Source organism: Eurosta solidaginis, chromosome 1, assembly GCF_040869045.1.
Source record: "Eurosta solidaginis isolate ZX-2024a chromosome 1, ASM4086904v1, whole genome shotgun sequence".
Taxonomy (NCBI): Eukaryota; Metazoa; Arthropoda; class Insecta; order Diptera; family Tephritidae; genus Eurosta; species Eurosta solidaginis.
In genome coordinates this window covers 392205128-392218036 of record NC_090319.1, presented here as the reverse complement: position 1 = coordinate 392218036, position 12909 = coordinate 392205128, and the positions used below count along the sequence as shown (strand labels likewise).

The 12909-nt window shown below is 38.6% G+C and overlaps 1 protein-coding gene across 7 annotated transcripts in view; it reads left to right on the top strand.

Moving 5' to 3' along the window:
* Window positions 1-12129, top strand: part of Rift (Riboflavin transporter) — a 33058-nt gene extending 20929 nt beyond the window's left edge. For all 7 annotated transcript variants that reach the window (XM_067763571.1, XM_067763573.1, XM_067763572.1 and 4 more), the window contains 2 exons: window positions 10104-10791; window positions 10852-12129. In XM_067763571.1, the coding sequence (XP_067619672.1) occupies window positions 10104-10791; window positions 10852-11052 (889 nt within the window). In that variant the 3' untranslated portion in view covers window positions 11053-12129. The remainder of the gene's footprint in view (window positions 1-10103; window positions 10792-10851) is intronic.
* Window positions 12130-12909: the final 780 nt, after the last annotated feature.

Sequence of the window (12909 nt, the reverse complement as noted above, 5' to 3'; positions counted from 1 at the left end):
CCTTATGGCTCAATATGAACGTGGTCTGAACGTATACGGTGCTAAAAATATGTCATATTAAAAAGTTTTATAGAACATCTATAAACTCGAACTTTACTTATCAAATTGTAGGGAACAGCGCAATACCATACCAGCTCACTTCACACGAACTTGATTCATTAAATATTATATGTGACCAGGTCTATGAAAAGGTGGCTAATGACTCAAAAAAGAAATTGCGAGAAACAGCTGTTAATGATAAACAATGCATTTCTTCAGTTTCTTAGGAGTAGTAAGTTTTTTTGAGTCCTAAGCCAACTTGTCATAGATCGGGTCACATATATCTATCAAACCACCCATTTTTAAAGGAAAATGTCTATTATATACTTTAAAGTCCATTAAATTTCGTTTCATTTCACAATAAATTTATTTCAACATGTATAATATGTATATTGCAAAAAAAAAAATGATTTTTCGCGAAAAATTGTGACTTGGCCAACTTCAGGGGCCTTTAGGCACGGGAAAGCAAAGTACGATTGAGCTCAAACTTTTATTTATTTATTTATTTATTTATTCAGTCTACGAACATACAGGTCTTACAGACTGCCAATAATGGTAGAAACAAAAAATATTAACACAAAGATAACAAAATATACATGTAAATATATAGTTTACAATAAATAATAAGTTCTTGTAACAAACAAATTAAAAACAATTAAATAGCTGACTTTAAAATATTTATAAAAGCGTCCCTACACATGTAGTAACCAAATGGGCGCACGATAGTGGGCTGGCAATAAACGTAACGAAAACCAAACTAATGCACATAAGACCCCCGCATATTTCCCAATCAACAATTCGGCTAATATTCCATAACCATGATTGCTTACATAAAAATCAGACATCCTGTAACTGCAACGAGAATATAGAAACCGTTCCATCATACAAATACCTCGGTGTTATTCTCGATGAAAATTTTAAGTGGAATGCACACATTTCCCATCTCCAAAGAAAACTAAGGTCGACGTCGTACGTCTTAAGCCATCTAAGTTTCTGTACGAGTTACGACGTGTTGCTCCAGGCATATTTAGCCCTGTCGGAGTCTTACTTAAGACACGGAATCGCCGCTTGGGGATCGTCAACATATTGTAGGATACTTCAACAAAGTCAATATTATAATTTGAAAATACTTGCCAAGAAGAAAAATATATATACCCCAAATCTTGAATTAAATACAGCCTTAAATTTACTAGACGTAAAGTCCATTTATAAATTAACGATACTCAACGAGTTTTACGATGAATGCACATTCAAAATTCCTATCTCCCACGATCATGGAACGCGAAGACGGTTAGAAAATCGCCTCGTAGTGCCTAAGTTTTCAAATAATTATGGTAAAAACACCCTATCTGTACTGCTTCCATCATTTTTCAATGAACTACCAAAAGAGCTTACAAATCTACCGAACACAGTCAAAACAAAAAATTTAATCAAAAATCATATTAAAAGTTTATTGTAAATGAATTCTCAAACCGCAAAACTTGCACAATTACTGTAAACCGTACCTTATTTTAATTCAGTTGCTTTTTTTAGTAAATCAGAGTGTAACGCTATCCATAATTGAACTTATTGTAAAAATACGCAAAATAAAAATGTTTTTGTAATTTTGTTATGTCATTTGTGCACATTGTATATTATGCAATTGCTAGTTTTAATCATAAAATCTATAATATAAACCTGCAGACAAGCACTGTAGCTTCGCGGGTTATATTTAAAAACTTGTCGATCTTATATATATGTTGTATTCAATAAATATTCAATTCAATTCAATTCAAAAAAATTCAAAATTCCAATCAAGCTCAATAGAAGATGAAATCTTATTGAATTCGTTCAGAGCGCGTGCAATTGGCGCATTCCTTCCATAATTGGTTCTAATATTGATACCATAAAACGGGCAAACATTACGAAGATCCCTCCTTGGAACATTAAAATTAATTTCCACAAGAAGATCAGCGCAGTCTACATCTCCGTGGATAATGCCAAACAAGAAAGTCAAGGAGAGAATAGATCTCCTGGCTTCCAGGGATTTAAGATTCAAAAGAAGTAAACGAGCAGTATATGGAGGAAGAGGGTATGTAAACCTTAATAACCGTAAAGCATACTTAAGAAAAACTTTTTGAACTCGCTCAAGCCTGTTGATTGAGAATTGTTGGAAAGGTCTCCAAATGATGGTAGCATACTCAAGATGAGAACGCACGAATGAGGAGTAGAGTACTTTTAAAGTATACGGGTCAGAAAACTCCGAACTATTACGCCGAATGAAGCTTAGCATAGCATAGGCCTTGGCAATGATGAAATCAATATGGTTCACGAACATAAATTTTGTATCAAATACAACCCCAAGATCTTTGATTTTTTCAACAGTCCGCAACGTACTGTTAGCGATACTATACGAACTGTTGAGATTTGAACGAGATTTTGAGTAGGTTACGTGTAAGCATTTATTTATATTTAATGAAAGATGAGATCTAATGCACCAGGAGTAAAGTTTATCAATATCAACTTGAAGATTAATCATATCGTTTGCGGAATTAACAACAGAGTAAACTTTGACATCATCGGCGTACAACAGAAATCTAGCGTATTGCATTTTTGCACTAAACAGCATATTTTAAGAACTGAGTACCTAAAAATTCGAAAACAAAATTTAAAAAACCACCCTAGTGAGTATACCTGTTAAAATCCTAAGGCTACTTTTTGGGAGGTTATCATAGCCTTATATCGCTTTGAGTTGTACCCTCCTATTAGTACCTTTGCCTGAGTCCTGGACTTTCGCGCCAGTGTTGTTCTCTGATGCACGCCTCCTTTTGTCTAAACTCCTCCCTTATTGTATGTGACCCTGTTGGCACCATAGCCTCGGGTCCTATTGGCTTTCTGGCCGCTGCCAACCTAGCAAGCTCGTCCGCTCGCTCGTTACCATCTACTCCTCTGTGTCCAGGTACCCATGCTAGACGGATGGTGTTATTAACTCCTAGACTGTTTAACCTCTCTACGCACTCAAGTACTGTTGATGATTTAATCTCAACTGAAAATAATTCCTTGAGCGCAGCTTGACTGTCGCTGAGTATAGCGATTTTCTCGTTGGTATATCCCCGCTGTAAATTTATCTCAGCACACCGGCTTATGGTGACAACTTCGGCTTGGAAGATGCTCGGATATTTTCCGAGCGGTAGGGATATTTTGGTTCGGGTGCCGAAGATCCCCGCTCCTATGCCCTCCGGTGTCTTCGAGCCATCGGTGTACCATATTATAGTGTCTTCCTGGTGAAGCGCTTCAATTCTGGATGTGTCCCACGTACATTTGTTCCCCAGCTCTATTTTGAATCTCAAACTTAATTATCTTCCTCGTATCATCTCTGGGAAGTTGGATAAGCAGATTCCGCTCCTGCAGCTTCGCCATGCTCCGTAACTGTATCACATTGCCTCTTCCACATCCTTCTTTAGCTATGTTTACTAAAGTACTCCTGGCGGCCTGCTCAATTATTATATGTAGAGGCGTTAACTCAAGCAGCACCTCTATTGCTGCCGTCAGGCATTTTCGCATGGCTCCCGTAATGCAGACACACGCTAAGCGTTGAAGCTTCGTGAGTGATTTTTGTACAGTCACCATGGTTGCCCTTGATGCCCACGCAACTGCTCCGTACACTATGATAGGTCTCACCACCATAGTGTACATCCATCTTAGGATCTTTGGGCTGCATCCCCAGGTGTTGTCGACGTGTTTCTGCCATAAGAGCTTGGAGTCAAACGTTACTCCCAAGTATTTCACCTCAGTCGTGTACTCCATCTGTACTCCATCCATTGTGATTTGTCTAATCGCTTCCAGTTTTCTTTTCCTGGTGAAGGGCACAATGGATGTCTTGTTTGGGTTGATGCTTAGCTCTACCTCAGTACACCATTCTTTCGTTAGCCTCAATGCCCTTTGCATTATGTCGCAAAGGGTACTCTCAAATTTGCCCCTTACAATGATAACAATATCATCCGCGTACCCCTAACATCGGATTCCGTTTTCTGAGAGCCTCTGTAGAAGTTCATCTACTACCAGGCTCCACAGCAGGGGTGACAGGACGCCCCCTTGTGGACATCCTTTCGTTGTTGTGATCTATACTCTGCCGTCCCCACTTGAGGTTTCGGCAATCCTCGTACGCAATAATGCGTTTATCCACTTACGGATTGGACGTTGTATCTCTCTTCTCTCGAGTGCCCGATTCACACTTTCGTGTGTCGTGTTGTCGAAAGCCCCCTCTATGTCCAAAAATGCGCATAGCGTTATCTCCCCGCACTCGAACGCACTTTGGATTTCTGTGGACAACTGATACAGTGCAGTTTCTGTCGACCTGCCTGTTCTGTATGCATGCTGATATTTATGTAGTGGCACTCTATCGAGAGCCTTTGATCTAATCTTGTGGTCTACAATCCTCTCCATTGCTTTGAGAGCAAATCATGTCAGGCTTATAGGCCTAAAGGACTTAGGACTGGAGTGGTCCTTTTTAGCCACCCTAGGTATAAAGACTACCTAGACGTCGAAAAGCTTCAATCACAACAGACTGCCAATGATTTCGAAACTCGACTCTCACACCTGCTCTCTGAGAGCACAACTCATCCTGAAGGAATACAGGAGCAGTGGGAGCATATCTCCAAAGGACTTCGTACTGCCACCGAGGAAAAAATTGGTTACCGGCGGCCACGAAAAAACAACTGGTACGATGAAGAATGCCGCGTTGCAACCGAAAGAAAAGACGCTGCCTACAGGGCTACGTTAAAAGCGAGCACGACAAGAGGAGTGTGTGAACGCTATCGTGAAAAGGGAAGCGAGACGCCTTTTCCGGAAGAAAAAAGCAGAAGCAGAAAGGCGTGAGTGCGAGGAGCTTGAACTGCTAGCCACCAGGAATAACGCCCGAAAATTCTACCAAAAAATACGGCGACAGACGGAAGGTTTTAAGACCGGGGCAAACTCCTGTAGGAATGAAAACGGCGACCTTGTAACTGATGTCCAGAGAGTGCTTAGATTATGGAGGGAATACTTCTCTGCTCTCCTAAATGGAGGCAGCAATTCACCGCGCAGAGATGAAGAACCCGATCCCGCAATCGATGATGATGGAATATATGTCCCCCCGCCCGATATGACGAAGTTAGACAAGCAATAACCAGATTGAATAACAATAATACCGTGGGCGCTGATGGATTGCCTGCGGAGCTATTCAAGTACGGCCGCGAGGAGTTGGTAAGACGCATGCAGCAGCTTCTTAGCAAAATATGGGCGGACGAATGCATGCCCGACGGTTGGAATCTAAGTGTTCTTTGCCCAGTCCACAAGAAGGGGGATACTACAAAATGCACCAACTATCGTGGAATCAGCCTTCTTAATATCACATGTAAGGTCCTTTCAAGTGTATTGTGCGAAAGATTGAAGCCCACCGTGAACCGGCTGATTGGACCTTATCAGTGCGGCTTCAGACCTGGTAAATCTACCATCGACCAGATTTTCACAATGCGCAAAATCTTGGAAAAAACCCGAGAAAAGAGAATCGACACACATCACCTCTTCGTCGACTTTAAAGCCGCCTTCGACAGCACGAAAAGGAGCTGCCTATGTGCCGCTATGTCTGAATTTGGTTTCCCCGCAAAACTTATACGGCTGTGCAAAATGACGTTGAGCAACACTATCAGCTCAGTCAGAATTGGGAAGGACCTCTCCGAGCCGTTCGAAACTAAACGAGGTTTCAGACAGGGTGACCCCCTATCGTGCGATTTCTTTAATTTGATGCTGGAGAAAATTATACTAGCTGCAGAACTTAACCGCACTGGAACAATATTCTATAAAAGCGTACAATTACTCGCATATGCTGATGACATTGATATCATCGGCCTAAACAACCGCGCTGTTAGTTCTGCTTACTCCAAACTGGAAAAAGAAGCGGTAAAGATGGGTTTGATGGTGAATGAGGACAAAACGAAGTACCTGCTGTCATCCAGCAAAGAGTCAGCGCATACGCGCCTTGGCAACCACGCTACTGTTGGCAGCCATAATTTCGAAATAGTAAAAGACTTCGTTTATTTGGGAACCAGCATCAACACTAGCAACAATATCAACACTGAAATCCAGCGAAGAATCAATCTTGCCAATAAATGCTACTTTGGACTAGGTAGGCAATTGAAAAGTAAAGTCCTCTCTCGGCGAACGAAAATCATATTCTACAAGTCACTTATCGTACCCGTCCTGTTATATGGGGCAGAAGCATGGACCATGACAACATCAGATGAAGCGGCTTTGGGAGTGTTCGAGAGAAAAGTTCTTCGAAAGATTTATGGACCTCTACGCGTTGGCGATGGCGAGTACCGAAGAAGATTTAATGATGAGCTGTACGAGCTATACGCAGACATCAACATAGTCCAGCGGCTGCGCTGGCTAGGCCATGTTATGCGAATGAATGTTGATGCCCCGGCCAAGAAAGTATTTCTATCGGAACCGGCCTATCGAAGCAGAGGTAGAGGGCGGCCCCCACTCCGTTGGAAGGACCAGGTGGAAAACGATTTAAACTCCCTTGGTGTGACCAATTGGCGCCGGTTGGCGGAGCGAAGGAGCGACTGGCGCGTCTTGTTGGACGGCCATAACCGTTTAGACGGTTAAGCGCCAATTAAGTAAGTAAGTAAGGTATAAAGACCACTTTTGCTCTTCTCCACACCGTCGGGATGTATGCCAGTGCGAGGCTATGCCTTATAATCCTGACCAGGTGTGGGATCAATTCCTCGCCCTGCTGCAGAGAGGCTGGATATATACCATCCACTCCCGGAGATTTGTAGCTCTGGAAAGACTTTACTGCCCAATTAACTGTGCCATCGTTGAAGAGTCCTTTGGCGAGGTTCGAATCTGTGGTGTCGGTCTCACTTCTCGAGCCTCCTCCGTTGAGGTATCCGAGGATGCAGGGCACGTGCTCTTTCTTCCTCAGTCCTTAAGTAGGTTCCATCAGGGAGCTTAATCGATAGTCGTGTCTCCCTTTGGTCCTTGGCTAGGGCTTTGTGAAGCATTGCCGCCTCTGGAACCTCCGTAATACCCTCGGAAATTTCCTGAAGCTCTCTCTTTTACCTTTTATAATCTCCTTGTTATATGTTGTTAGATTCGCTGTGTATTGCTCCCAGTTTCCAGTGCGCCTCGCTTGGTTGAAGAGTTTGCGCACGGTTTTCCTCATTTCCGAGAGTTTCCTCGAACACCAGGGGGTTTTATTTCCTGGACCCTTGGATTCTCGACAGCTAGAGTTAAACGCTTCAATAATGACACTGTTGAAGTTACTAACTCTTCTCTCAAATTCCATATAATTTGTTCCTCTGTTCCTACTATCTATAATAGAAATATTTCCCTGTATTATATTCCTGAACATGTCCCAGTTTGTGTTCCTGGGGTTTCGCCTTGGTGGTCCTTCTAGGGGTATAGCCCCGATGGCGAACTGGATAATAAGATGGTCCGACATTGAGGGTTTCATAGGAAACTCCTTATCCATAGACCAGCTCATCAGCCAGATCGTTACCCAGGGTTATGTCCAGGACTTCACCTCTAGACCTAGTGATGAAGGTTGGAATTCCCAACGTTGTATATACTTAGGTCATTACTAATAATAACTTCAAGAACGGACTCACCCCTCGAATTGGTGTCTGTGCTGTTCCATACCTCGTGGTGCGCATTTGCGTCGGATCCCATGATCAACGGTAATTTTGAAGGGGAAGATGTCATTGTAATTTACCTGTGGTCCAAGCAGCTCACGACCTCCGGATGCTTTCATTACATGACCAAAATAATGTATCAAATATCATGAAAAAATGCATGCCCCTGCATGGTGGAATAACCAGGTGAAGTAAGCCAATTGTCTTGCTCTAAATTCTTCTTTGTTTTGTCATTCGGATATCTGAAACATTTTCCCCAACGTTGTCCCCGAAAAAGTGTTTTTTGCATTTTTCAGGAATAACCTATGCTACTTTGAGAACTTTTTTCACATAAACTATCAGGTGAATATCGAAGAATCCTTACTGGATTTAATTACAGAGATTCGTCATTTTGTGTTGGCTTCCACAAGTAAGGCCATGCCAAACTAATAGGATCTTATTTTTGACGTTTACATTTTATATGTTTAATATGTTCACAAAAAAAATTGAAGGCGGCTTTTGTAAAAACCAATTATTTGTTCCCACAACTCTGTGCAGCGCTACCGACGACTTTCGAGGAATGTTTTTTGTCATTCCTATAACAATAACACCAAAATTGTAATTCACAGTAGCTGTTTTGCCGTAAAACTCAGCCCCATTAAAATGAGAATGTTATAGTTATGGATTGTCGTTTGCAATATTTGTATCGGGCTTGCTTCGGATCAGCATCTTGTGGTACTAGGACGACTGCCGCGAGATCCGTATATCACCTGACATACTTTGGTAAAAAATAACTTGGTAACTTATTTTGTTTTGTTGATTTTCCGACAGGGGGAATAAATCATGATGTAATAATAAAGGTGATGTCAACAACATAACCTCACTTTTTCCGGAGCTCTATTTTCCAGTGTTTACTCGTATTACAAAAGTATTAAATTTTGATTGCTTCTTTTTTCGTACAAAATGCCCCAAAAAATTTGTTTTCTTCAAAATTTGTTCCATATTCTTTTTGGGAACACAAAGTTACGTTAATCTTTTTGGCTAAACAATTCTATTAGCGGCTCATATAGTTATAATATTTCTAAACGTATGGTAAATCTACTCCGATCGTAGTAGAACTCAAAGGCAGTTCTGTATGATAGGCAACCCTCTAAAATGTGCATGCCGAACCTGTTAGAAAAATAAATAAAACATACAAGGCGCGATATCCTCCGAAGAGTTTTTACGCCGAGATCTTCGGTGAGGTGGGCGGAGCACACTACCACCACACCACCACGGCGGCTGGATAAAACCTCTCCCTATTATGTCCGGTTTGTTTTTCAGTGAACATTTTTGAATTTCTTTATTTTTGAATATGATTTCAAAAAAGAAATTTTCAGTGTCAGTGAATTTATAAATTTTAAATATCAATATTAATATAAAAATTTAAATAAATAATAACATTTTAAAAATATATAGTTTAATTTAAACTATAAGGTCAGCTTTCTTTGGCCGTATCCATTGAATCAAGGCGAATCCATACCAGGTGGTGGCAAAGCGAATTCAACCAATTCGCCGTGCAGAAGAATGTCAAGTCAAAAGAAAATTTTCATAGATTTCGATTAACTGACATTTTGTTGTACAAGGCTTTGTATGGAAAATTATCAAGAAGAAGCAATCAGCTGTTGGGATAACAACACCTCTACTGAATTCGCCTTGCATTGAATTTTAATGCTCATTATTGTTTAAGTGGCCAAATGGTTTTTATTCAATGCTAACAGTAATATAAACTATCACCTTTAGATATCACTGTTATGCTGAAAAAACTGTTTCTTCAATGACTTTCGTAGAAAGCTATTCATTTTTCTACTCCTATTTTTTCAAAACGGGAAAAAGTTTTACCGTTTGACCTTTCGAAAATATAACCGTACTGTTTCAGATGCGTACATGTTCTGTATTTTTCTATTTACTTCATCTGGTGATTCCACCATGTGCCCCTGGTAATCAAAAATAATCAGACATGTTAGTAAAATTATATTAAATATGATTAAATGACCGCGCAAAGCATTCCTAAGTTAAATGAGTATTCAAGAACAATTTAGGGTACATTTCTCTCCTGACGATAGATTAATTTTCGAATATAAAATACTTTTAAATTTGAGATTAAAAACATGCAAATCTGGAGTATGGTATTTGCTTTTCTTTATCAGAATTTTTAAAAAATGATGTCTGCGCAATTTTTCAACACATTTCACAAAATTTATTTTGTTAATCAAGATAATACGTATTATATCCACCTGTATATGTGTATATTGCTTATGCCGGATTTTATTCCATTTTTTTTTTTCAAAATTAATTAAGTTATACTATTCATTGTATAACCTCTTGTGTGTTCTGCTTATCAATTAAATATTATTTGGTATTTTGTCTTTTGTCTTAATTAAATAGTTATTTCGTAGGTGAGGGCCTAAGTGGATTGTTGCCTAGTGTTGTTTCGCTTATACAAGGCGTAGGCGGTGACACAGAATGTGTTTTGGTAAACACTACGAAAACCGGTGAAGAGATTGACGAAAAGAAAACAAGTCCTCCACTTTTCGGTACAATGGAGTTCTTCATATTTATTTTTGCCATGTTTATATGTAGCGTGATTGCTTTTACTATGTTGGATCGCCTTAAAATTGCGAAACGTGAATATGTAGCAGGCCAAATAGATTTTGGCAACAACTACAAATATAGTGAAGATAATACCACAATTAATTCTAGTTATAATTCACCGGTTAATCACAATAATACAAGCCAACAGACTGAATCTACAACACAAATTTCATCGAATGAATATATATTATTATTATTACTTATTGGCTGTTTATCATTCTTTGCAAACGGCATGTTCAATTCCATACAATCCTATTCAAGTTTACCATATGGGAACTCAGCATATCATCTATCGGTTACATTAAGTGTAATAGCTAATCCTGTGGCGTGCTTTATGGCGATTTTCATTCCTCACACGTCATTACGGCCCATATATGCGTTGTGCAGTTTATGTGCCATTTTAACTGCGTACGTCTTTACTACTGCTTGTATGAGTCCTATACCACCATTGCATGGAACAAATGCAGGTGAAATCATTGTGGTAAGTGTTTTTTTATATATATTTATATATGTACGTACAGATTAACTTTTGTTTTTACAGATTTTCACTTGGACTTTGCTCATTGGCGCAGTGAGCTACACAAAACTATCAATTTCGTCGATTATGCGCGCTCAGGGGGGTCGCTCTCTAGTATGGACTGGTGGTCTCACACAAATCGGAGCTCTATTAGGCTCGGTGCTGATATTTATATTAATTAATTATACAAACACTTTCCGCGAATCAGATACAAATTCGTGTTAAAAAACAACTACTTACTATCAAATATTATACTTAAAGTAAAGTGATAATAGGGTCGATTAAAAGTGGAAAAAAGTACATATATCAATTTGTAAATATCGAATCCAACAAAATGTATAAGGACCTATAAAGTAAGCAGATAACAGTAACATATATGGTCTACATATTCTACCCAATTTCCCGTTGTAAATAAGGAAGCGTGTAATGAAAATGTAAATGATCATTCATAGATGAATAGATATAAAACATTTATTTGCTCTCAATTCATTTCCAAATTCGTTTCGACGGCAGATAAAAGACAAAAAAGTGTCCATAAATGTCGGAGGATGTATCGAAACACGCTTTTTGACCTCGGTATCAATTTTTTTTTCATATTTTTCCTGTACACACACTTATGCAAAAGGGTGTTCTGCGCAGAATCTCTGTGGATGGCGTAGTCGGTGGTGGACCCAACCAGCCTCGTCTGGGCTGACATCTGTGGACCCCTGTGATTTTGAATCCCCTCAAGGTCTCCTATTCGTCATATGTGCTAGGTTTTCGTCAAATTTTATATTTGAAACTTATTATTACGAAATTTAATTTCCCAAATGTTTGTTTATTTTAAAGTATTTAAACAAAATAATCTACTTCCAGATATTCGCAGAGTTTTAACCTTTTTACAATATATAGCTTAACTAACGAATAGCGTGTTTTTTCGTCCCACTCGTGAAAATTCTATTATAATTTGCATATATACTAACATATTATGAGTTTTTTTTGCATAACAGTAATAATTGTATGTTAAGTGCCTTCAACCTATCTATTGGAATTCCCCAACTGGTTTTATCAGAATGCTTCAACAAAGACGCAGTATTATGTACAATTATCCCACACGTGACTATGGAACATCCCTAAGCTATTAATAATTGTAGGATTCTTATTATTTTCATTTAACTTTGTGTTTAAGTTACTTTGAATTTTGTAATTTTGAAATGTTTTACCAATTTTTAATATTCAATATTGATTTTGTGATTATCAAAAATTTTCATTACAAAAAGAAATTGTGTTGAATATAAACTTAATAAAAGATAAATATCTATCAAAATAAAAATTACATTTTATAAAATAATATATATTAAATAGAAATTTATTAATTTAGTCAGATCTGTATATTCAGTACGAGAAAGTCGCGTATACGCCTAGTAGTTACACGGGAAGTCTAAACAATTGGATCTGTACATTCAGTACGAGAAAGTTGCGTATACGCCTAGTGGTTACACGGAAAGTCTAAACAACATATTTTCATATAACCACAATTGGCGATCCCGCCTTTTGTCGAGTTCAGTTGCAGATACATAGAAGCACTAATATTACAGACGGATGTTCAATTCGATTTGCCACACCAGAGCTGAAAAGATAACATAGAAGTACTAATATTACAAACGGACATTCAATTCAATTAAAATCTAGAGCACATTTTGCCACACCAGAGCTGAAAAGATAGTGACACCATAACTGATAAAGTTCTAACAAGTTGAAATACAAATAGTTCTTGTATAACAAAAACGGAAACGTTAGCCTAACGCAGTGAACTTCCTTTGGAACTACTTTGCCGTTTTTGTGTTCCATTTAAGTGTAAAAAAAAACAATAAAAACATCAGAACATTGCCAATAATGCTCTTTACACAATTGCAACGTCATTATCGAATCTTGGATTGTATGTAGCTGACAAGCGTTAAATCAAAATAACGCAAATACATATAACACAGAAAAAGAAACACAAACATTGAACGTTGTTTGCGTAAAAGATTGGTGGTAGTGAAACGTTGGTAGTCATATTTAATATTGTTTTATAATATCATTTATGTATTAATGTTATTC